The following is a 24,779-nucleotide window of genomic DNA, read 5'->3' on the forward strand; positions in this document are numbered from 1 at the left end:
TGCGCGGGCCCCGGCCCCTGGCGATCTGTGTGCAAGACCTCACATCCGCTGTGCGGGTTCTTTTCTTCCCTCCCTGACATGTTCTGGCTTGGTCGCAACATGAAGCTGGGCCAGCTACCCCTGTCACCCCCTCCTGGGAAAGGCCGTCACCTTGGGGTGAGTTGGAGGTTGCTGAATCTTCTGAGTTTGAAGGTTTCTTGGGGTCTTCGTGGGGAATTGAGAAGTGAACCCTCTGCTTTGCTCTGGGGTTTCCCCTCTCCATCCTGAGTTGACAGTAGGAAACGAGAGGCCGTGGGTGAAGTGAAGGCTACCATGCTCCATGAGGCAAGAATGCGAAAGAGCCTAGGGCGCCTGGGCGGCTCAGTGGGTTCAGTGTCGGACTTTGGCTCCGGTCATGATCTCACAGTTCGTGAGTTCGAGCCCCACGTCGGGCTCTGTGCTGACCTGCTTTGGATTCTGTGTCTCCCTCTCTCTCTCTCAAAAATAAACATTGGGAAAAAAAAAAAACATGGAAGGTCCTGCTGTACCCCGGGAAGGCCAGGCTGAAAGTCGTCAGAGTCAAAAGGGGCAACAAGGGACAGACGAGCCGCCCCAGCCTCCTGGGCGCAGACTGTCACAGTCTTCTGCTCTCCTCCCGAAGATTTCTTGGTCTTTGGGCCCAGAGAAAATGTTTTTAATTTATTTACTCATTCATTCATTTATCTGTATTTAAATTTTAATGTTTAGTTTTTGAGAGAGAGAGAGAAACAGGGCAAGGGAGAGGTAGAGAGAGGGAGACATAGAATCCAAGGCCCCAGGCTCTGAGCTGTCAGCACAGAGCTGGATGCGTGGCTCGAACCCATGAACTGTGAGATCGTGACCTGAGCTGAGGTCAGACACTTAACCTACTGAGCCCCCCAAGCACCCCAGGCTCTTCCACGTTCTTGCCTCGGGCACTTAACCAAGTCAGCCACCCAGGTGCCCTGAAAATGTTTTTTTTTTAAGTTTATTTACTCATTTTGAAAGAAGAGAGAGCATGAACGGGGAAGGGACAGAGAGAGAGAGAGGGGGAGGGGGGAAGACAGAGAGCAAGGCAGAGAAAGAACCCCAAGCAGGCTCCACACTGTCAGTGCAGAGCCTGATGCCGGGCTCGAACTCCCGAGCTGTGGGATCATGACCTGAATGACATGGAGTGGGACGCGTCACCGACTGAGCCACCCAGGTGCCCGGGAAAACTTTTTTTCGGAAGAAATGGACGCGTCAAACCTGGGGCTCCAGGGCGAGGGGGAGAACCTTCAGGCACAGCCCCGCGCTGCCCCCGACTTTCTGTGTGACCGCAGTGGCTCCCTCACCTCAGTTTTGTCATCTGTAAGATGCACACTGTTTCATGAGGCCCACGGCCCTCTCCAGGCCCCCCACTCCTTGCCCGCCTGGGCCTCGACCACCTGTCTTCACACCAGCAATGGCTTCGGGGAGGGAGTGCTTCTCAAAAACTCACTTCCCCAGGTGGCTGGGTCCCCTCAGCCTGGGGTCTTGCTGCAGGTGTCCCTAGAGCCCCGTGTGCCAGAGCAGTGGGGGGCGATGGGGGTATGTTCTTAGAGAAGGGAAAGCAGCCTGACAGAAAAGTGCTGGCCTTGGGGACGAAAGGCAGAGCAGGGCTGGGGACAGCCGGAAGGGAAGGGGCTGTACGTGCAGGACACCTACGAGTGTCTGGCGCGGAAAGTGTGTCCGGTCCTCCTCCGACAACGCACGTGCTAGTTTACCCATTTTATAGACGGGGTGACTTGCAGTGGGCAGTGCAGTAGAAATCGGAGCCGGAGCGGGGGCAGCACACCCGGAGAGCACGGAAACTCCCTGTCCCGTGCCCCCCTTGCCCTGCGCCTCTCCCCGTCGGGCTCTCCTGGGTTACACCCTTCCTATTAAACTGCTGATCTTGTAAGTAAAACGTTTTCCTGAGTTCTAGGAGCCACTCTTGAAAACTAATCCAACCTGGGAGGGGGGTAGTTGTGGGACCCTCTGACTTACAGCCTGTTGACCAGACGCACAGGTGACAGCCTGGGCGTGACTGGGGTCTGACGCCATCTCCTGGTGGACGGTGTTGGGACGAGCTAAACCTAGGACCTGCTTGCAGAGTGGAGACAGCACCCCCTGGAGTCAGCACTGAAGGGCTGTGGGCGGGGACACGAAGGAGCGCGACAGGAGTGACCTTCTTCCACCCAAAGGGACGTCCCTCCCACTGTGCCACGTGGCTCCGAGCACACCGCCCGGTGTCTCCGGCTTCTCCCACTGACTGGCCGGGTGCCGGCTCCCCCCTCCTGGGGCTCCGTGTCCTCAGCTGTAAGATGGGCACAGACGCGGCGCTCTCTATCTGGCCGGGCCCGTCACGGGACAATCCAACAAGACCGCCAGATGTGACCAAGGAGAGTCTGAATTTTACAGAACTTCTGGCCCGTCCTTCCAGCCTCTTTTTACTGCAAACATTTGACAACATTCCTGTGTCCTAAAATGGGACTCACAGACTGTATAAGGTACCGACATGGAGTAGAAAGAAAGCACCGTCCTCTGCGGGAGAGGAAGAGAGAAGTGACACCCAAGGTCACACGGCGCTGATGCGGCCACACGGGGTGGGGGTGGGGGGCGGTCCGCTAGGCTCACACCTGCCCAGGGACTCGCAGTGACAAGGGGGAGCTGCGTGCGTGACGGACAATCTCAAAAGTGACAACAGCATTTCCAAAACAGAACGCAGTTCTTGGCGGAGTTATGGACAAACTAAAGCCCGTTTTCTTGGGGAGCAGGTGGTGGCTGCGTCCCTAGAGGACCCGGCACACGTGAAAGCTGGTTGAAGGGAAAAGGAGCACTTTTTCTTCAAACAGAGCGAAGTTCTGGCGTTAATTAAGGTTTTTACCTCCACGTGCTCGGTGGGACGTGGCAGAGCAGCCCTTGCGTAGGACCCTCGTCACCGCCAGCCGTCGGCCTCCCCGCCCCTTGCCCACGACCTGTCCCCACTGAGAACCGCTCAGCCGGGCCTACCACTCCAGGCCCAGGTGGCCCGGGGGCTGGAGCTGCCTGAAGTCACGCGCGGGTGGCCGGCTGGGGCGAGAACGCGACTCCTGGGGTCCAGGCCAGGCTCCCTCACGGGCTCCAGGGAACTCCTGGAGGGTCGGGTTTTCCCAGAACTCAGGCACCTCAGCAGGGAGGCTCTGCCGGAGCGGGATGGGACTTGGCCGAGCCACCATTGCTGGGACTGACACGGACCGTCGTGCTGGTGCCGTGCAGCCGTGTCACCCACCTTACACACGGAGACACCGAGGCTCAGAGAAGGGAAGTGACTGCCGAGGCCGTGTGCTGTGCAGAGTCCCGCCAGGCCCAGCACGACGGCCTCTCGGTCCCTAGCAGGCCGCAGCACACACAGAGGGCCGTGCTCGGCCGCCCGCCGGTAAGAGACCTCGGGGTCCACCAGCACTCTGTCCTTCACACATGATCTCCACAGGGATCACCGGGCCTGGCCGGGGGCTCACAGTGAATGACGGACCCAAGGCAGGAGCCAGGCCTCCTGAGTCCGGGCCCAGAAGAACACGGCCTGGGGACTCTGTCCCTTGCAGAAGGCGGACGTCCTGAGCTCCGGCCTGTGTCACTCCCCCGCGCACGAGTTCCGGGGGTAGTGGTGACTGAGGCGGGGTGCACATGCAGGGCCAGGATGCTGGTGGCGTAGCGGCAGGTGCGGAGCTGGGCGCAGCATGAGCTGCCAAGGTCGGGGTTCTCCAGGGCCTGGGGCTCCCCTGCGTCCCCCCACCTTCAGCCACAAAAACAGCACCACGGTCAAAACGGAGTTCTGGGGGGAAAAAACCAAACCTAAATACCTCTAAGACCCTTCCCATCTTTAAGCGTATGTCTAAATATAAACAAATGTGTAGCTCAGCGAGGAAGTAAGGTGCCTACCTGTGTGGTTTTCCAAGGGCAAGGCCACATCCTTTCCCAGGGAACCGCTGTGAGTCATTCAGGGAGGTGCTCTGTCCCCGGAGCACCAGACTCCCAAAGTACCGGGGGCAGACCCTCCCTCTCCCCGTTCCCATTACTCGTAACACATAGCTACTTCACGTCACCTCCCCTGATGGGAGCTTCGCAACATCGTGACAAGCTGTCCACGAGAAAGGGGAAAAGGGAGGCAAGAACCACAGGGCAGCAGACCCTCCAGCAGCCCGGGGCGCTGCCCCTTGCTGGGGCAGGGCTGTCCTGCTGGGGATGGTGGCATTGCGCCCCCTGGGATTTCCACCACCAAACCAAGCGGCCAACTCCTCCGGTTAGGAGGCCTGTCCCCCAGAACTACTCACAGTCCGGGACAGAGCCGTCAGCGTGAACAAACATGGGAAAAGGAGTACCAGAGCCAGGGGTGGGATCAACAGTGAGAAGTGACGACCGAGACCTCGACAGGAGGCAGGAGATTTAAACAACAGCCACTGAACAAACAGGGGACTTCTAGGAGTGAAGTCCTCGACCGATCACAGCCCCCGTGAAGAGATCACTGTGGGTTTTACAAGAGCGGACCTCTGCGGGGCACGCACTGTGTGTTCTGGGCACTCAGAAGGCCCCGGGGTGCTCTGGGAACAGGTCGGACGTGACCCTGCCCCTCACGGCAGCCAGGCTTGAGCATGTGGTGGCGGGGGGAACGTGGACAGGGGAGCCCTGGGAGCACAGAAAGGGGGGTGTGGGGCCCAGATCGGGGAGAGGGTATCCCGGTCACAGAGGGTCCAGTGAGGGGAAGAGGGAAGCACAAGGAAGGGGGAAGGAAGAAAGCGGGAGGAGGCAGCTGAGAAGGCGGAGGGGCCTTCCGAGAGGGGGGCTGCGCCGGATGGGCAGGCTGGGAGCTGCCCTCTCTAGATTGTCCCTGGCTATGTGCCCTTCCACCGGCTGCCGTGAAAAGACCACAAGCTCGCCGGAAGGCTCTCCGTGGGCCTTTCTTGTCACTTTTGGCGTCCTTTCTTCTTAAAAATACTCCTGCGATCATTTAAAATGGTAACGTTTCCAGCCTCCTCCAAAACCACAGAGCCACAGCGTCCCGCCTCCCTGGCTTCTGCCCATTTTAAAGCAGGGACAGGAGGACGGTGGGTTCCAGGGCCAGCAGACAGACATGCCTGCGAAGAGGGGGAGAGTGTGAGAGCGGCCTGCGCCTCCTGGGAAACCACCTCCCCTGCCAGCTTCTGGAAGAATCTGGGTCCTTCAACTCTCAGAGGAGGGGACTCCCTCCTCTAAGAGGCCAGAAGAAGGAACAGCCGAGGAATCTCTCCGTGACCGACAGCATGACTCTAGGCACTGAACCTGAACCGTCACCGGTGCAAGGAGCGGTGCAGGGAAAGAAAGAGAAGGCGAGCGAGGGTCTTCCTCCCCGGCTGTGCGGACTTGAGTAACAGCAACGACCCCCATAACACAGACTACGTGGACGAGACGTGCCGCAGCCCAGGGGGGGGAGGGCGTGTTTGCCTGTCACAGGCCTGATTCACGCCCCGTGATGCCGCACTGCCTCCGCCCGGCCGTCTGCCAGAGGAAATACGAGATCCCCTGTCACCCGAGGACGCTCGCGCTTTGGGAGGGGGAAGTCGCGTGGACGTCCTCACCCGCCCTGCACTGAGGATGTCAGCTGCCGATAACGCAGCAGCGAAACCCCGACGAACGGAACAGAAGTGTCCACGTGTACGCGCAAACGGAAACAAATTAAAACGAGACGTCTTCCCTGGTCTTGTGTGCCAGGATCAGCAAGAGTGTGCTGTCCAGTCCTGGTGAGGCTGCGGCAGAGGGGACTGTCACAAATGCCGGACAGAGCATCAACTAGCGCGCTCGCTCTGGGAGGCATTTTGGAAAAATACGTCAAAGCTTTAAAGAAGTACATACTGTTTGGCTCAGAAATATGCCCACGAAGTAGCCAGACGCACCTGTAAGACACAGAGCAGGCACCCGACAGGGACCGCAGAAGGCTGGCCCCAACCCCACGCAGACGGTGTGAAGGTCTGGCGGTCGTGGCACACGGCACAGAACACCCCTCACGCCGCAGGGCCGGGTGAGAAGGGCCCACGCACGGTACGTGCAGACTCCGAGGAAGCCGCTCGCTCCCATGTGAGCACAAGGACGCCTGGCAGGGCACGTGAGTGTTAACCGCCCTCCTCCCTGGGTGGTAGGGTTACAGGGCACACTTGTTTGCTTGTGATTTCTATCTTCCGTGACGACCAAGGACTGGCTCGCTCAGTGACTCTGCATGAGGAGGGACCCTGCCTCCCGGGTGCGCTGGCCCCTTCGAGGGGTGAAAGGGGCATTCCTCTGTTCCAGTTTCTGCACAGGGTTTTGCCCACCCCCAGTGACGGTCACAGTGACATGATCCGTAAGCAGAGAACCTCACACAAAACCGCTAGGACTTAACAGAGGTCTGGATCGGGTCCGTAGCCCTCCTTCTCCACATGGGAAAACTGAGGCCCACCGAAATGCATACAGAAGTAGTTGCCTTTATATGGCTACTGAGCTGCGAGCTGCCCTCTGCCGAGGGACACCACCGTAGGGGACGAAGGCGTGTCCAAGTGCAGCCTGGAAACATCCCTCCCCTGCCTCGGAGGCCGCCGTGTTGCCCGCTACAGACAGCACACAGAGCGAGTCCGGGGGAGTGCTCCTGGAGGGGAGGGGGGCGGGGGGACGCAGGGGGCGTGGCCACGCAGACTCACCCATGCGGGGGCGTGGCTTCAGCATCTGCACGGCCCTTTATGACGCCCCCTGTCTTCGCCTCCCCAGAACACGCGTGTCACAGGTGCTAGCCTCACTGCCTCCTGGTAACAGAGGCCGAAGTACAAGCACATCAGAGCGTGAGAAGGTACTTCCCCAGCCAGGCAGGGTCTTTTGGCGCCCCTCCCCCCAGGCGGTTTGATTACTGGGAAGGTTGAGAAGGGCGGGAAAGGGGGACCTGGGAGACATGGCTGAGAAAACAAAGAGCCTAGGCTTTTTACAAGAAAGTATGGATATAATCATTATTACTCTAACCACTGTCTGTGTCATCCAACTAGGCAGAAGACACCCCACTCTGAGCTCTGAACTTGGCACAGGCCCCATCCTTGGCCGTCACACCCGGTCCCGCAGCACCTAGAAGTCCAGAGAAGCTGCGACCACAGCTAGGCGGGAGCCTCCGTTTCCACCGACAGGGCCACACGGAGAAGTGCGCCTTCTCCACTCATGAGACAGCCGGGCGCTAGGAACAGACCGCTCCTCCTACCCCCCAAAACCGCCTCCAGATGTCGGGCCCCCCAGTGATGGACTGCCCTTGTCCACGGAGATAATCCCTGAACCCAGAGACTGTGGGTCCCAAGAGAACCCTAAGTGAGCTCCGCGCCCCCTGCCCCCCACCAAGCCCCAGGCAGTTACTTTATTAACCTGGCAAACTGACTTAAGCTCCCTCGGCCGGGCCCGAAGATGAGCCATGAGTATTCAAGTCACTGCTGCAGAAACACAGAAGCTGTGGCACCAAGGAACAAGCTCAGCAGACACAGGTCTTCCAAGGGTCGAGCGCCGGACCGTCACTTACTTGTAGGCGTTAGGCAGCAAAAATACTACGTGTTGTGCCCCTTCTCTCTCTAGAACCATCTCGAGGATCCTGGCCAACAGTGGGCCCCGCGAGGTGGGGAGGCAGGCGAGGCAAAGAGAGCACGGGCTCGGGGCTCCCCGCCGGCCGCTAGCGCAGACAGTGCCACCTGCTGAGTGAGCCCCGTCCTGGCTGTGGGTCCCTGCTAACCCTCTGGTCACTTTCCTCTCTGAGCCTCAGCTTGCTAACCTAGATGTCATCCGGGCCCTTGTCCCCCAGGGCTGGCAAGAGGAGGGCAACAGGAGGGCCGTGAAGGCGGTTCACTGCCCGGTCCTTGGCGTCCACGGTTTGCCCCGACAGGGGACTTTCGGGTTTGGTTGGAGGCCTCGCGTATCTGCCAGGCTCTAAAGACCCTGCAGGGGCCACATTGGCATCTGCCCGCATACGAGCAGGTGGATGGATGTAGGAAACGCCCAACAGGACTCAGCCCGGGGAGGCACAGAGTCTTAGCAGAGGCCACGATCCGAAGACACAGGCCCTGGTGCCTGCCAGAGAGGGAAGGAGCGGCAGGTGTGCGCTTACGAGGCGCCAGACCCCACGGTGGCCCTCGCGCCCTCTCCCCAGCACTGCGGCGGGACAGACGCCCTTCATGGACAAGGAGGGACGCTGAGGCTTACAGAAGATAACCACGTGTAACAAGAACAAAAGGCAAAGTGCCAACTTTATTTGCGCTCCTGTCACATTCCGGGCCCTGGAGGCTAAGTGCTTTATACACATTTCAAAACGAATCTTCGAAACCACCCTGGGAAGGAGGGCTTATTAGCCCAGGGCCACAGGTGGCGGAACAAAGACTTAATAGAAGATCTCACTGTTGCCAAACAGATGCTTTCCCACTACCGGGAACCGCCTCCCACCGCAGGCGGGCAGGAAGGGACCGCCTGGTATGGAGGGGATGTAACAGAAAGCGGCACAGGGTCGGGCAGCAGGAGGGCGTCTACAGTGGCTGCTGGACAGAGACGGTGGCTGCTGACGGTGCACGGCTCCGGCTCTAACAGGCTGGACCGTGGAGAGCAATGTCGAGGGGGAGAAGTCAGCTCCGGGGACACAGTGTACGAAACACACACGCAGAGAAGTTCAAACACAGCCTCTGTCGTCTCCAAGCTGCCGTCCCCCTTGCCCTTGGGGGAGGAGGGGGAGGTACATGGTCTCTCGGGCGGGGAGAAGGCACACACTTGTGTAAAAACTGGTCGAGCCGCACACTTCCCGCTTCTGCACGGCGCCAGTGGGGGTCACACTACAGGTGAAGGAGAAGCTAGAACCCTCTTGGTGCAACCGGACCCCCTCCCGCCAGAGGCCATGCCTGCAGAAGCGGATGGAGCTCGGCCAGTGAACTGGGGCAGGCTGCTGCGGGTCACGGCGCAGGCTGTCACCGAGGCCACGCCTACCCGGGGACCCCACCCTCGGCCCACAGAAGGCAGAGGAGCCCTGGGCTCCTAGGGGACCCACGTGGGTGACTTCCTCACAACAGTCCACGTGGCTGGCAACGAGGGTCGAAGAGCTGACTTCCCTGTGACGCGGGTGAATTTAATAGACGTAATAAAGCAACGAGTTCTGATTTCCAGTAAGCGCTTGCTCTGCAACACTCAGGTGTCTGATTAACTCAGAACTCTGTGTTTGCCCCTCGACGTGCCCATCGGAACAGATCAAAGGAAGCTGAGCTCTCATGTGCTGGGGCAGGTGAGTGGTTCGGATCGGGGACCCTCAACCTCGCTCACCTCACCACCGAGTCCGCGGTGCGAGGGCGGGAAAAGGCCGTGTAATACACACTTGTGGGGTGCCGACGCCGCTTCCGGTGCTGCCCTCCCCGCCCCCCCATCACTCAACGTGGTCGGGCACCTCCCCGCCCACGAGTCCCACGTTCTCGCCAGGAAACCCCCAAACGCCAGAGCCTGTTCTCGGAGCGGAGAGGACTCTGCAAGTACTGCGCTGTGTGTGACCCATGGGCAGCAGAGGCAAAACGTCTTCATTTACTTAAAAAAAAATTCTCCTAGAGTTTAAACTGTGCCCCAAAGCCGCCATCTGTCAGGCCCAATAGATACACAGAAACCATCTCCCCTCCCCAGGTCTTCGGTACCACCCCCCCCACTCCCCACCCCACCCCTGCCGGCAGCCAAAGTGGTCGCAACCCCGACAAACCCCAACACTGGTGACGGCCGTGTGCCAGGCAGCCTGCTAAGTATTTCACGCCCAAATTTAAGAACAACCCTAGAAGGCGCCCGGCTGGCTCATTTGGTAGAGAGTGTGACTCTTGATCTCAGGCTTGTTAGTTCGAGCCCCACGCTGGGTGTGGAGCCTACTTAAAAAAAAATAATCTAATCTAATCTAAAAACAACCTTTATCGCCCCCATCTGATAGATGAGGAAACTGAGGTGCAGAAAATGAAGTGACTTGTCCAGAGCCCGTCCTTTAGCTAGAACGTGGCAGAACCAGGACCCTAGTTCATGACTAGCAGGCTCTCCCAGGGTTAAGATCTCGGGCAAAGTGCGGGACCATCGCCGTGGACACCCACACCCTGGAGAACTTGTCTTCCCTCTGAAGCGAACACTGGTGATTTCCAGTAAGAGCCACCAGTGTTTTTGTCCTGCTTAGAAACAGGCTAGCACCGTCCTGCCCCGCTCCCTCCTGCAGGCCCCCCTCTACCCCAAGTACCAAGCCCGCCAAAGCCCCGCACGTCTTTGGGGCCCTGCGGGGGGCTCTCCCCATACACGCCGGGCTTCCAGGCCTGGATGCCTTCGCTGTCCCTCTGCCTGGCATGCCCGCTCTGCCCTCTAAGTCCATGGCCCTTCAGAACCGCAGCCCAGACTTCCGCCCCAGCCCCCTGCGTCCCTGGCCCCACGGCAGGGGCACAAAGCACCAAGTTAGCAGCAAGGGATCTTCCTACTCCCAGTGCTCAGTGTCCGCAGGGGCAGGGCGCCGCCTGCTCCCCTCTCACCGACCCTGTCGGCCAGTTTCTTACACTCAGTGAGCATTTAGTGAAAGTTGATTAACCAGATGAAGGGATAATTTGCAAACGAATTGTATGCTCAGTATGCGCTCCAGAACGCAGACGTAAGATGGCAAACGTGAAGCGCAGCTGGACACAGGGCCTCAGGAGTGCCCGGTGCAGAGCTGCCGCTCGCGGAAGGCAAGTGGAGGCAGACGGCATCCTCTATCGTCTCCTTTGAACCTGGAGCCCCGCCGCAGGCCTCCCCAGGAACCCACGGAGCATCAGCCTGACGCGGTGGCGGGGCCGGGACACCAGAGAGCCAGTGCCGTGGGAGGGAGCCGGGGGGCGTCTCTGCCCCAGGCCAAGCCAGAGCCCCACTCACCTCCTTCCTGGGAGTTCATGATGTTCAGGGCAAACAGCATGGCATTGGAGAACGTGGTCGCCTCCTCCTTACTTGCGAAGTTCAAGCCGTACACCTGGCGGGCGTCTCTCCACTGGTGGAAGGTCGGCGTGGCCTGATTGTACTTCAGCCCTTTGACGATTGAGTAATTGATCACAACCTGGAGGGCAAAAGGCAGAGAAATGCGTGTAAATAAATAAAAGGTAAGTGAGCCGGAGAGAGCGGCTCTGGGGCAGGGATAGGGTGTCCCCTGGGGCTACCGGGGGACAGGGAGGTGGGGGTGGGTTCAGAAGGAAGGGACGCCGAGGCCAGGCAGCTTTTCCGTGTGATTTATGCAATGGTGCGGGTTTCAAAACCAGCTATTTCTTCTAATAATGCTCCAGATGCGAGGCCGGAGCTGGGAGTCAGGTTCCCAGGGCCCAGGCGCCGGCCTGCCTCCCAGCCATGCCGCCTACGGCGGTCACGGTGCTTCTCCAATTATAAAACGGGGGTCATAATGCTTCCCCGACCCAGTGGGGTCACTGGGAAGGGCACACGGAGATGCACGTCTTATCTAGATCTCTAGGCACAGAGACCCCCAGGGCGAGGGTCTGCCGGGTCCTGCCTGTGCCTCCCGCGTGCACAGGGTCTAGCACTTCAGATGCGTTACGAAACCGGCTCTTAGTTAAAAGCTGAGGTAGAAAAGTCAGCGTGTCGCACAAATGTACACCTTGGCTGATCCATCAGTGAACCTCCACCGCCCGCTGGGAGCCAGCCAGGCCCAGCGGGGATGCTGCAGAGCAGCCCCGGGCACGGCTCGGACCTTCTGGTGCCCACGGGCAGCGGGGAGAGTGGCTCCGGGTCGGCCTGGCCAGGCAACTGCTCTCTCTGACTCTTCACAGAGAAGTACTTCCAAGTTCTCCAAGGTGACAATTAGCAAGTGTGGCTCCGGGAGGGCAGGGGGAGGCCTGGAGCCGCCCGCTAGCGCTCGTCACATGACCCGACCTCATGGAACTTAAGAGTCCTCTGTTTTCTGACCTGGAAAGTGGGAAGAGTGGGCAGGACTATGGTACGGCAGCCTCATGGCGCGTCGTGAGGGTGACATCCTGCGTCTGTGAGCACCCAGCAGGGTGTCGTGGGTCTGGACGAGGCTGTGGGTGACACCACGGGAGGGATCTGCTTTAGGAGATGTTCAGGAGGACGGCTCAGGTCCCCTCTGACTCTGAGGCTCGAGGGGTCTGTGATCTGAAGCTGCACAGAACGCTGTCCCTTGCCCCCGCGGGTCGGGAAGGTGAGCTCAGGGAGATTCGGAGATGCAAAGGGACGTGGCCAAGCCGCCCTGCTAGCAGGCTAGGCGCGAAGATGGGACCCCCGACTGGTCACTCGCTACTGCTCCGTTCTGCTGCGCTTTGGGCGAGGCAAGGCCAGAGGACAGGGGATACGGGCACTAGCTGAAACAGCTTTTCTCCAAGTCTTAGCCAGGTGCAAGGTGGGTTTGGGTCATCCTACAGTGGAGGGGGGGGAGAGAGAGAAAGGAAGAGGAAAAGAGAGAGAGGGAGAGCCCGTGTGAGCACAGGCAAGCTGAATCAGCCAAAGAAACACAATCGTTTCACGTTGTGGCACAAGGTTCCTGGGGCGGCTTTCCCCAGGGTTAGCTCGGATCATCAGAGAAGGGTGGCGGTTTTGGGGAGTGTATGCACAGGGACGTCTGGTTAGCCACTTTTTTTTTTTTAAGTTTATTTACTTTTGAGAGAGAGAGACAGAGAGACAGGAAGAGCTCATGGGAGTGGGGACGGGCAGAGAGAGAATCCCAAGCAGGCTCCGCACTGTCAGCGCAGAGCCTGATGTGGGGCTTAAACCCATGAAGCGTGAGACTGTGACCTGAGCTGAAATCGAAGAGTCAGGTGCTTATCTGACTGGGCCCCCCAGGCCCCCCCCTTTTTTTTTTGAGAAAGAGAGCGAGAGAGAGCGCTTTAACCGCTCTAAAGATGAGCGCACACCCACGGCGGCAGAGAGAGCCCAGGGGGCGGCAGACCCTGCTCCTTCCTGCCGTGGGGGGGTCCCCACCAGGAGTTCTGTGCTCCAGGGTCTCAGTGTTTGGTGCTGCACTTTCAGTGACGTTAGCAAACCAGAGCGGGCCAGAGGGAACCGTCTTCGGTGGAAGGAGGTCTGGAGAGCGCATTACATCAAGAACGGCTGAGGGGTCTTGAAGCAGGAGGAGAGAAGCCTCCGGGGGGTCACGACCACCGCGCACGGTGTGTCGGTGAAGGCTCAGGGCCTGCTCGAGAAGACCGCACACCCTCCCGCTGTCAGCCAGGGTTTCTGTAAATGCACGTCCGGCCACACTAATAGCTAATAATGCTATTCACGTTTTCTCTCTCTCATTTCTGTCTGCTTGTTTGGTCAGTTTCTCGGAGGTCTGATTAGAATCTTCGTCTCCGCTTCTTGATTTATCCATTTGTCTCTTTAGATCTGTCCATTTTGCTTTCTGTGGTTTTCTTTTACATTTTTTAAATTAATTTTGAGACAGAGAGAGAGCACAAGCTGGGGAGGGGCAGAGAGAGAGAGGCAGACGGGAACCGAAGCGGGCCCCGCGCTGTCGGCAGAGAGCCTGACACAGGGCTCGAACTCAAGAGTAATGAGACCATGACCTGAGCGGAAGTCAGATGCTTAGCTGACTGAGCCACCCAGGTGCCCCTATGTGTTTTGAAGATAAAATCTAGGATTGCTCTGTTTTCCTTTTCCGTCAGCCTTTTTATCATTACAAAGGGCCTTCTTTGCCTTCAGTCCTACTGCTTGTCTTAAAGCCGACCACGAGCTACGTGAACACAGTCACGCCAGCCCGTGGGCCACACTGGTCAGGTCTGCCTTTCCCCCTCATCCACTTCCGCCTGTGTCCTTATCAGCTTTACTTGTGAAACGGTTCTCCGAGGTTTGGAAGGACTGATCTGGACAGCCGCTGAAGGATAAACTCATGTTCACAGGTCCTGCGCTGCTCTGTGCACGAGCCCAGTCCCCAAGCTCGTGTGTCTATCTGGGGACGGGTGTGGGACGGGGTGAGGGCCTTCCCCGGCTTCCGAGGGAGGGTTCCATGCTTGCCGCCTCTGGGTACAGCGGTCAAGGGCCCCTGATAATAAAAAAAAAAGCTTAATGGTGGAGAGCAGTCTTCCGGACTCACACATTCTCCTGGATCTAGAGACCACAGAACCCGCAGGCTGGCCAAGGCTTCTGAGGTCTCCCACCCGAATCTCTGCCCAATGAAGGGGCGTCCTTCCTGGACTTCTCATCAGGCGGCCTGTGGGCTGGCAAAGCAACGCATTCCAGCCTCTGACAGCTTCCTGCCGCGGAGCACACACCTTCATGGTGGTGTGCACGGGGTAGGCCTAGCCCTGTCTCGGGGGTCCACAGAAGGGCAAGCCTTCTCCCCTACGCATGGCCCGTGGGCAGTGCAGGGCCTGTGGCCCCCCTCAGCCCCCCCCACCCCCCCCAGCTGTCCCATAGTGTGGTGCTGCTGGCAGATGTGTCACCGCCTGGGCGCCCTCCCCGTATGGATTCCAGCCTGTGGCACTCGGGGTTGGCCCGACGTGCCGGGGGAAGTCTGACCAGCGCACAGAGAGCAGGGCGACAGCCCCTCCGGGGGTGATAATTCACACAGGGTCACCCTCTGGGGTCCCTGGGAGGCTGGAAGAGCAGCCGTGAAAGGCGCTCCATGAGCCACACAGCACGTTAAACGTGCCTGATATCCTGACTGCGTTATAAACCCAGGGATCTCGGCCTGTCCTAACGTGTTTGACCTTGCACTCCATATAGAAAAATCCATCTTTTCTCTGGAGGCACGCAGGAGCCACTGTGGGCCAGGGTTCCCGCCACTTTCTCCAGAGCCTTGGTGACTAGGAAGGCCTTTTACGTTCCCAGGAACACACCCATGCATCTCGGGGAAGTGTCAGCCCCATTCCAGGAAGCTGCCTCTTGAACACGCAATTCCAGGGGGAAGGCTGTGCTGGGAACTTCTCTGTCAGACCCCGGGGGTCTCTCAGAGTCAACACAGCCTTCGAATTTCTCCCGACGTCCCTGAGGACCGCCGACCGTCCCTCCTCCCTAAGGAGCCCCAACGTGTGCCTCCTACCAAGGCCCTAGAGAACAAGGTGCTTGTTGGCTTCAGGGAATCCCGTTCTCCGGCACCATGCCATTTCCAGCACACAGCGCTGTCTTCCCAGTGTGCCCTGGAGGGCCATCGAGAGGTGTGAAGGGCACGGGAAACTTGTCACAGTAAAAGCGATCGCTCAGGGAACGCCCACTGTGATTCAGGAGCGGCACGGGGCGACAGCCCTTAGGTCAAAGCCGAGGAGCGGAAAGGGGCTGCTCTGCCAGCGCCCACGCAGGGGTGTTACGGAAACGTGGGAGAGGTTTTGGCTGTCACCGTAATTGGGGCTGTAGATCCTGCAATGCATGGCACAATATACGTCTAAAAGGCAGAGCCAGAACCCGTGATTTGGAAGGACAGGGAAGCAGCTTCCAGAAGGTTCTAGAAAAACCTTGCTAGCAGTAGTCAGGCTCTTCTACAAGGGAAAGCGATGCCTCTGAAGGTCCAGGTTAGACCCTTTATTCGGGGTCCTGAGGTGGGGCTTTCCCATTGAGCCACAAGAATCTGAAACTTAACAGGGCCATTTTGGCCAAAGCAGAGACCCATTCAATAGGCTACATACTAAAAATAGAGCCCTAAGTTTCTGTTCTGTGTTTGCCAACTGTGAACGCGCCGGTTCTTGCGGAAGTGACAGCTAACCTGCTGCTCAGTTTAGCTCGGGCTTGACCAACAAAGGGTGCCAGGAGCGGTTATTTGGGTAGACGGTTTCATAAATGCTGAAACCACAGAACCATTCATTTCACTGCTAAAAACGTCTGTCGGTCTCTGGGAGCTGGACAGGGGACACCGAAGTAGGAACCGGGGTCACTGCAGGTAAGCCCCTCAAGCCCTTCCCCACACCTCTATTTCCGTCCAGCATCTGCCTCAGCCCTGGGAGCACGGCTACTTCTCACACGCGTGTGCGCGGCCTCGCTGGGCACACTCTCAGCCACCTGGTCTGAGTCGCCCGGGATGTCCCCTTAGGGACAGAAACGATCCCAGATCCTTTATGTCATCTTTATATTGTTTCCAGGGGACACCTGGGGGCCTGACGAAGCAGACGTTTTCACAGCGTGACCCCGCGTGGCCGTGTTCGCTGCAGACCGTTTCACATCCATTATTTTATTCTGACACGACGATGTCACAGTGAGGAACCCGAGTGGGGATGGCTGTCTGAGGGCAGAGGTGAAGGATGAAGTTCAGAGAAGACAGAGCTCAAGGTCTCGTACGATCAGACTGAGGCAGGACGTGAACCCCGATCTTAGGACTCCAAATTTGGACCTTATCATTATTATTTTTTAACCTGTTTTCACTATGTGTGGGTGTGATGGGGAGAGTGTGCGCCCGGCGTGTGGCCTCTGGCCCCAGCGCTCACCTGTTGGTCCTGAAGCTTGACCCCGACGACCCTGAAGCTGTTGCTGGCAGTGTTGTGGTAGATGTTGATCCGGCTGAACCCCTGCTGGCCGGCTTTGATGGGGACCCATTTCTTACTGGTGTCGTCGTAGACCATCACGGAAGCCCGGGCTTGGCAGATGCTCTGTTCGCTGCAGACCAAGAGAACACTTAAGCGTCAGTCTCAGCTGGAAGGGTGCTGGAAGCCGGCTTTCCCTTCTCTGAAACGGAGGCCGACTGCTCCTGGACACAAAGAAACTTCCAACCGCCCTCGAGGCGGGGAGACAAGTGCTGTGCCCACACTTCCTAGAGCTTAGAAAAGATAGCTCCCCTGCAGGGAAAGAGTGCTTGAATGAGAAGGGAGTTCCCATAACGACCGTCTACGCCATTCTGGTCACAGCGTCAAGGCAGACACGGTGTTAAATAAGACACCGTGTCACAACTTAGGACCCAGCCGTTCACTGTCGCCATTTTGTAGACGAGCAAAGGGCGGCTCGGAGACTGGGAAAGCTTCATACAAACTCACACAGGTGTTCCGGGCTTAGCCCTGGGGTTTCCGACCAGTTCTGTGCACTCTCAAGCACGCGACACGGACAGCACTCTTCACGACAACTAACAGAAGGCTCAGTGTCTGATGCTGGGGCGGGGAAGCGGCATCCAAGCCGTGCAGCAGCACAGCGACTGGCTGACCTTCCGCGGGACAGAGGGGTATAGATGACACTTAAAGACGGCAGCACCGTACTCTGCTGACGCCGTTTCCCTAGCAACGTCATCCGTTAAGAACATGACGGAAACCAGGAAAGAAGCACTCAAAGCCCCCAGAGAGAGGAAAGGGTCATCTACCAAGATCAGTGCACCAGCCCCCACCGGGGTGTTCAGAGTCTCTCCGAGCCCCCCCCTCTTCATTCGCATACGGGCCCGAGAGTCTTGGATGTGCAGTTTCTCAGTCTCTAGCATACGTGAATTCCCAAACTGAAACGCTAAGGCACGCCTATAACAGTGAGGAGGGGCAGTTACCACCAAGGGAGGGCATATACATGCAATTTAAGAATTAGAAACAATATTTAAAGCCCAACAATTTGAGGCCAATTAATACAGAAGGAATGTGAATAATGACAGAAATCATAATGCTGAGACTAAGCAGTCAAGAAAATGTCATGTTGGGGCACCCTGGGGGGCTCAGTCGGTTAAGCGTCCGACTTCGGCTCAGGTCATGATCTCGTGGGTTCGAGCCCCGCGTCGGGCTCTGTGCTGACAGCTAGCTCAGAGTCTGAAGCTGCTCTGGGTTCTGGGTCTCCCTCCCCAGTCTACCACCTGCTGGCATGTGACCACGGAAGCCCCCAGATGATTCTGGGGAAGCAAATCCGAGAAGGTACTGAGTGACGCTGACTACAGTCCCGGGGTAGTGGCCCTGAGCGTGCCCTTCAGATGACCTGCTGCGGGAGCAGAGCGGACCAACGGCCCCAGGTGTCCCGTCAAGGCACGCACAGGGGCCACGCTTCTCTGGCTGCGCCCCCCCCCCCCCGAATGACACGCCAGCTCACTGGAGGACACCTTCGTTTGGGGGCCCTGTATCTGCCTGAGACTCCTCCCTCAAGGCCCTTCTGCCTCTCCTTTCACAGATGGCGCCCCTGCCTCATGGCCCGAGGCTCCCCCTGCCCTTCACTGAGGGTTCCCCACAAATCCCTTGCACATGAATCATCTGGAGGGGCTTGGGATCTGCTTTGTGGGAGACCCAGAGCGACACGCCCTGCTCCAGCAGTTGGGCCCGCAGCCGGCACACAGCAGGGGCATAATCAATGCTCCCTGCAGAATCTCAGGGCCTAGAGAGGGTCTAGGTCACGTCCAGTGCAGCAGGCCTTCTGAAGCAGCTCTACGTGCAGACGAGGCCTTGAACTGAAACCGCTGCCGTGGGGCCTTACTGTTCCCCAAAGCCGCCCATTCGGCTGGGAAGTGGGTTTGGCTGTTCCGAGCCACCTCGCCCTCGCTGTCCTCCAGAGCCACAGAGCTGTTCTGGGCGGCCTGGGACGGTCCGCTGGACTACGGGAGGGGCCTCCCCCGCCACTCACGGGACAAGGCCACAAGCCCCCTTGCCGCCCCCGGTCCCCCTCCCCCAGGGGCCCTGCTTTGTCCTGTGCTCCCTTCGTGCCCAGGGCCTACGACTGGGTGTCACGGTTTCATGTCAGTGTGACAAGCGCAGAGGCCAGGGAGGCAAGGGCACTCAGTGACGCGGAGATGAACAGGGCGGCCCCTGCCCTAGGGAGCTCGCGGCTGCCCCGAGCACCAGGCGGCCCCTCACGCGCCTCAGCGAGCCCGGGGGCCGGAAACTTTCTGAAGAAGACACCGTGCGTGCTGCCCACGAAGAGCCCCGACCCTCTACCCCCCCCCACCCCCCTCCGCCGCCATGAGCTCAGGAAGGGGATGTGGGTCTCCGGGCGGTGGAGGCGGCCGGCCGGCGTGCTGCGCAGGGAACCGCAGTTCCTGGGGGCTCGGGGGGGGGGGGAGTGGGGGGGACCTGGGTTCACCACATGTCGTTCAGGGTCGCACGGGCGACGGAGAAGTCAGGTGCTCACTAGTGTGCCTCGCCTGAGCATGCGCTTACACACCAACTACCCTTCCTGTTGTAGCTACAGACACGGGTTCCTGGCGTTTCCGTTTTTAACACTTTATGTGCAAGCTGCACTTGGCGTTCACTGAAAGACCCTGTTCTATTTAAAAAAATTTTTTTTCTGTTTTTTTTTTTTTTAATTTTTTTTTGAGAGACAGAGAGAGCACGAGCAGGGGAGGGTCAGAGAGAGAGGGGGAGACACAGAATCCAAAGCAGGCTCCAGGCTCCGAGCTGTCAGCACAGAGCCTGACGTGGGGCTTGAACCCACGGACTGTGAGATCATGACCTGAGCCGAAGTCGGACGCTTCACCGACTGAGCCCCCCAGGCGCCCCCAGACCCCGTTCTTTTTTTCCCATTTGAAGGGCACTGGTCTGTCTCTGCTTTTATTCTATCACCACTAACAAAACTTAAATGTAAGAAAATACCCCCATGTGGTCTACTTAAGGTTCGTCCTGCTTGTATTCCATCCCTCTGGGATTTTTGTTTTCGTTGTCATAGGATCTTGATTGCTCTCCTGCCCGGACCCGGTCTCTGAGCTCCACGCAGTCACCGGCCTCCTGCGCGTCTTCACAGGGTATGAGACCTGCACTGCCCACAGGCGTCATGAACTTCATGTCTGAACCACTTACCATCTGAGGGCAGCTTGGGCCAATGTTCTTTCTTTTTTTTTTTTTTTTTTTAAATATTACTGAACGATGAGTGAATTACTTAAAAAAATGTACACATAAAACTCCCTTTACTAAACGGAACCTGACAATTCCTCCCCTGCCCCCTCCCCCCCAGCAGGCCGCATGCACTCTGCGCTCGGGCTGGCGGGTCCACACAGGCCCCGCCCTCCCCGGGTCCGGGACGCACACAGTTGGAGGGGACGCTGAGTTCGAGTCTCGTGAGGGCTTCTCTCCAACAGGCTGTCTCTACGGGAGCAAAACAACCAGCAGACTAGTGGGGAGATGTGTTCACACACCCGGTCTGGCTTAGTCCACGTGAGGCTGTGTTGCCGCCTGGTGGACTTTCTCCCCCACGGGGCCTCACAGGCTGCTCGGAGCAGTAAGCATGACCGGAGTCTCTCTCCCAGAAGAAGTGGTCCAGTCCTGTGTCATTTGGACTTTTGTGTGGAGGTGCGTCCAGGGGTGTGCATACAGGTGTGCACACATGGGGGTGCACATCTGGGGTTGTGAGTCTGGGAGTGTGCATACAGGTGTGCACATATGGGGGTGCGTGCCCAGGGTTGTGTGTCCGGGAGTGTCCACCGGGATGCGTACGGGTATTTGTACGCAGGAGTTTGTAAACAATTGAAACCTGTCATTTCCCTCCTAGCGAGACATTTGTGAAGCTCTGAACAGCCCTTTTGTCAGCAGCTTAGACGAGAAAGACTCTGTGACTCTGGGCCTCGGTTTCCCCACCTGTTCAAGGCTAATCTGACCTCAGGAGCCCGTGGACAATGGTGAGTACTTGCTGGGCTCAGCCTGTCACTGGGTCACCAGTTAACTCTTCTAGACCACACATTGGAGACCGCTATTGTGCATCTGCTGAAATCTCTCCACTTAAAAAGAGTGAGGGGCACCTGGGGGGCTCGGTCGGTGGAGCGTCCAACTTCGGCTCAGATCATGATCTCACAGCTCATGAGTTCGAGCCCCGCATCGGGCTCTGTGCTGGCAGCTCAGCAGCTGGAACCTGCTTCGGATTCTGTGTCTCCCTCTCTCTCTGTCCCTCTCTGCTCACGCTCTGTCTCTGTCTCTCAAAAAAATGAATAAACGTTAAAAAATTGTTTTTAAAAAGGAAAGGAGCAAACTGCACCCCAAAGTTTCTGCACACAACCAGGGAGCGTCCGGGACCTGACAAGAGAACCCCTCGTGCACCTGGATAAAACGAGCATGCGGGAGCCGACTTGCCACCGCGGCCAGTGCCGGCCGCGGGAGTCCAGAAAAGCGCAGGGTGCCGGCCCCGCCAGCTGGCAGACGTGACACGGCAGGCTGGGAGGGAGCTTTCTGAACTCCTGGGCTCACGCGGGCCCTCCATCCCAGACACGCGCTCTCTAGTGCGGTCAGCTGGGAACCCCTTTCCACCCTACAAGTACGTACCTTCCAGGGCTTTTTCAACAGAGACCAAAAGGACGGGGTGTAAACTTGTCAAGCAAGGACAGGGATATAAAGCCAAAAAGGGAACAGAGAGACACAGGGCTCATCACAGAGGCTGGCTGGAAAATGAGGTCTGGGCTTGGGCACGGAGACGCCCGCTCCCGCGGCACCGTGCTGGGCCCTGCGTCTGACCACAGCACTTTACAGTTTGCCCCGCTCCTCAGTATCCACGCCAGCATCCTGGAACCCACGAGCCTGCTGTTTCTCCCTCTGCCACCCCAGTGTGTGTGCTGGAGACATGAAGCATTTTTTGTTGAGTACACGACTCGGGAGTGGGTAAGTGTGTTCGGGCTCATGAGCCCGTGGGAACATTCCATCTACAATCCCACTCCGTTTATTCTCAGAGGGCGAGGAGCTGCCAGGTCAAAGCATCTGTTACAGATCGCTGACCCTGCTCTCCGTCCCCGGGTGCCCAGGATCGGAGGGCCGGGAGGCTGTGACTCTGAGCCGGGCCCACCCAGCGCACACAGTGCACAGCGCCTGGGGGGGTGGCCTCGCCCCCTTGCCCGCCCTGGCTGGGGACACAGAAGGCCGTTTGGGGCCAGGGCATGCTGCCTTGCCCGGCTCCTCGTGAGAGTCGGCTGAGGGTCACCTCTGCAAAGACCGGATCCTACCTCCGGCCCCCACCCCCGCTCCTGCAGAGCCGCCTGCTCAGCCCAGTGCCCTGACTCGTGCCCCCTGCAGACAGAACAACTCCCCACACTGGCCCGTACTGAACAGATGGGCGGTGACGTCCGTCCTTCCGGAAACCTCTCCCGCCTCTGCCCCCTCCTGCTCCTCCCAGGTCTCCCCGGCGGCTCCTTGCAGCCCCTCGGGCGAGTTTTCTACCCGCCGCTCACACGAGGGGTGCTTCATGGAGGGGGGTGCACAGAAAGGCTTACTGAGTCTGAGAACTCCCTGAAATTATTTGCAATGGTGAGTGTGTGAGCTCCTTCTGAAGGAACGTGCCATCGCGTCCTCAAGGGGTCTTTGCTGCAAAACAGCCTTTTAAAACCAAACCACTTAAAAAAAAAATAAAACCACCTTAAATCTTGGTGCTCCCAGTGTGAACCACTCAGAACACCTTCTCTTCTCACTCTGTGCCCGTGGTTCTCAAAACGGCTTTTCTAAGAGTCAGGGAAGGTGCTTATGAAAATACAAATCCTGAGCCCCCAGCCCCAGGGCTGCCCACACTGTGCCTGGCGGAAACCAATGAGGAAGGGCAGGCTGGTGGCCAGGCCGGGTCTGGCCGCAGAAGCACCCTCCTGACGCTGGGCCAGCTAACACGACTTTCTGGTATTGCTCAAGAAATTAGAGGTGTTTCCTCCACCTTAAGGTGCTTTCTCCCTCCTACATCCAGAGGCCTGTGTCTTCCCTCTTCTCCAAGCTCAGGTCAAGTGTCACTGCCTCCAGCAAACCTCTGGCTCTCAGAACATTCCTTCCCATCCCCTAATGCTACTAAGGGAAAGGCACACCGTGACGTTCTGGGGACGGACGGGACGCGGCCTGCCCTTAAGGAGATGATATCTAGCAGGAAGTACACAGAGTTACCAGGCGGGTACCTGCCGGTGCCGACACCGGGAGAACACAGGGCTCCGTGCGAGTCATTCTCTTCTGTACAGACCTCATAACTCACAGGTACTCTTCTAGATGAGGGTGCCCAGTACCCGGCACGGTCTGTGTGCCCAGCAAGCACACGTCTGTGCCGCCCCCCTCACTGGCCCTGCATCCTCTGACCACTTCCAAGTTTTTGTGATCGCTCTTTAGAACTTGCCTTCCTCCCGAGAAGGGGAGCTGCTGCAGGGCAGGCCACGGTGCAGCCCGGTACCAGCGCCCTCGCCAGCCCAGGCCCGGCAGCTGCTGGGCGAACGATTCGAGGAGGGAACAGGGGAGGCTGGGGAGAAGCGGCCAGAGATGAACATTCCCAAAGCGAAGCAGAAACAGAGCCAGACTCCAAGGTGGCTCGTAACGTCCTGACTTGTTCACTTTCAATACACAAGCAGCGAAAGTGAACTTGAACACACAGGCTGAGCATCAGCAGGGAGGCAGCCCCTCAGCTGGCGCCCCTACTCTCTTTTAAGCTAAGAAATGATGTTTTTCATCGATACTGACTGTTTTGTGGGAAGAATTCAGGCCAACCACCTTACGGGCGGTCCACACTCTGGACGGCTTCCTCAAGGTGAAGTTCACAGTGAACGGCAAGAACCCGAAGAAGTGACGGGGGCGGGGGTGTTACTGCTCCCGTCATATCGGGGAGCACGTGATGGAAGTGCTTCTTGAAGGCGCTGAAGGGAATGATCGCCAGGCCCTCCAGGGAAAAGGGGCCTCTCCACCCTGGTAATTAGGTGACACCATAGAGTGCCTCTTTTTCCCTCGATAGAAACAGTCCTGAAACAAGAGTGTTCCACACTTAAAACGTTTTTTCGGAACCATTTCACACCTGTGAGAAGTAGGTTCCTGCCAGCCCACCACTCGGTCTACAAATGTGGTGTCACCTCATAAAGCTGCTCAGCTCCAGGGAACCCCCTGCACCCTCTCCACAGATCTCAGTGCCCTGCCTTCCCCGCGGGAGCCCCTGTCCTGCACGGGCGCTGACCCGCTCTGTGTGTGCTTTGTGTGGTTCACGCAGATAACGGGCTATTCCACGGAAGGGGTTCTGGAGGGGTTTCGTTTCAGGAGCCCTTCACACCTGCAGCAATTACGGAGGATGCCAAAAAGCTGTGCTTCATGTAGGGTAAGGCCATCCACACTTACCAGATTTGAAATCAATACTGAGAATTGTTTAAAGCATAAGAATGCACGGGGACGCCCAGTGGCTCCGTAGGTTAAACGTCCGACTCTCAGTTTCCGCTCAGGGCATGATCTCACGGTTCGGGAGATCGAGCCCCACGTTGGGCTCTGTGCTAACGGCATGGAGCCTGCTTGGGATTTTCTCTCCCTCCCTCTCTGCCCCTCTCCCGCTCGTGTGGACAAACTCTCTCTACCTCTCAGAATAAATAAACATAAAAAAAAAAAAAAAAGAAGCAACTCTCTAAAAAAAAAAACCAAAAAACCCAAAACAGAACCAGAACCCAAGAATGCACAGGCACACATTTCATTACCCGTCACAGCTGACGACGTCAGCACGTGTCACGTAGCTTCTGGAAAATTCCATCGTGCGTCTGTGACACACGAGTGAAAAAGGCAAATACAGTGTCGACTCACTCCCTAAAAGGGCTGTTCTCCTGACCACATCTGAGAACGGCTGAGCTCGCGCAGTGACAGCAGGGTGAGGAGCACAGTCACGGCAGAAACTCAGATGCGGTCACGGCAGAAACTCAGATGCGGCCTGAGCCCCGCCTTGTGAGCGCAGAAGGAAGGGAAGCCTGCGGGTGGGTGACGCCTACACTCGGCGGTAGCCGAGACATCTTTTCTTCCTTCCAAACCGTCTGGGAGGGTCAGACGGCTAGGTCACCTGCAATGAAGAGATTTGCCTTTTGTCCGTGATAAGACTGCCACCGTCCCAGATGCGTGGACGGCCGGTCTCCACTTCTCTGGGGAGTCTAGTGAAATCTGGAAAAACACATTCCCGCCAACTGCTGACAGAGCTTGATATTCTCAGACTGCACCTGTCTCACACTTTCTTTCAAGGCCACCGACACG

The 24,779-nt window shown here is 58.1% G+C and overlaps 1 protein-coding gene and 1 long non-coding RNA gene across 5 annotated transcripts in view; one reads left to right on the forward strand and one right to left on the reverse strand.

Moving 5' to 3' along the window:
• Nucleotides 1–24,779, reverse strand: part of EVL (Enah/Vasp-like) — a 105,723-nt gene that overhangs the window by 35,946 nt on the left and 44,998 nt on the right. For all 4 annotated transcript variants that reach the window (XM_029952516.1, XM_029952513.1, XM_029952515.1 and 1 more), the window contains exons 2-3: nt 16,395–16,563; nt 10,900–11,077 (exon numbers count right to left, since the gene is read on the reverse strand). In XM_029952516.1, the coding sequence (XP_029808376.1) occupies nt 10,900–11,077; nt 16,395–16,563 (347 nt within the window). The remainder of the gene's footprint in view (nt 1–10,899; nt 11,078–16,394; nt 16,564–24,779) is intronic.
• LOC115302580 lies at nt 6,760–9,156 on the forward strand. Its single transcript, XR_003913540.1, has 2 exons — nt 6,760–6,829; nt 7,020–9,156. It is a non-coding gene; the product is annotated as an uncharacterized LOC115302580 (long non-coding RNA).

Source organism: Suricata suricatta, chromosome 9 (genome assembly GCF_006229205.1).
Source record: "Suricata suricatta isolate VVHF042 chromosome 9, meerkat_22Aug2017_6uvM2_HiC, whole genome shotgun sequence".
Taxonomy (NCBI): domain Eukaryota; kingdom Metazoa; phylum Chordata; class Mammalia; order Carnivora; family Herpestidae; genus Suricata; species Suricata suricatta.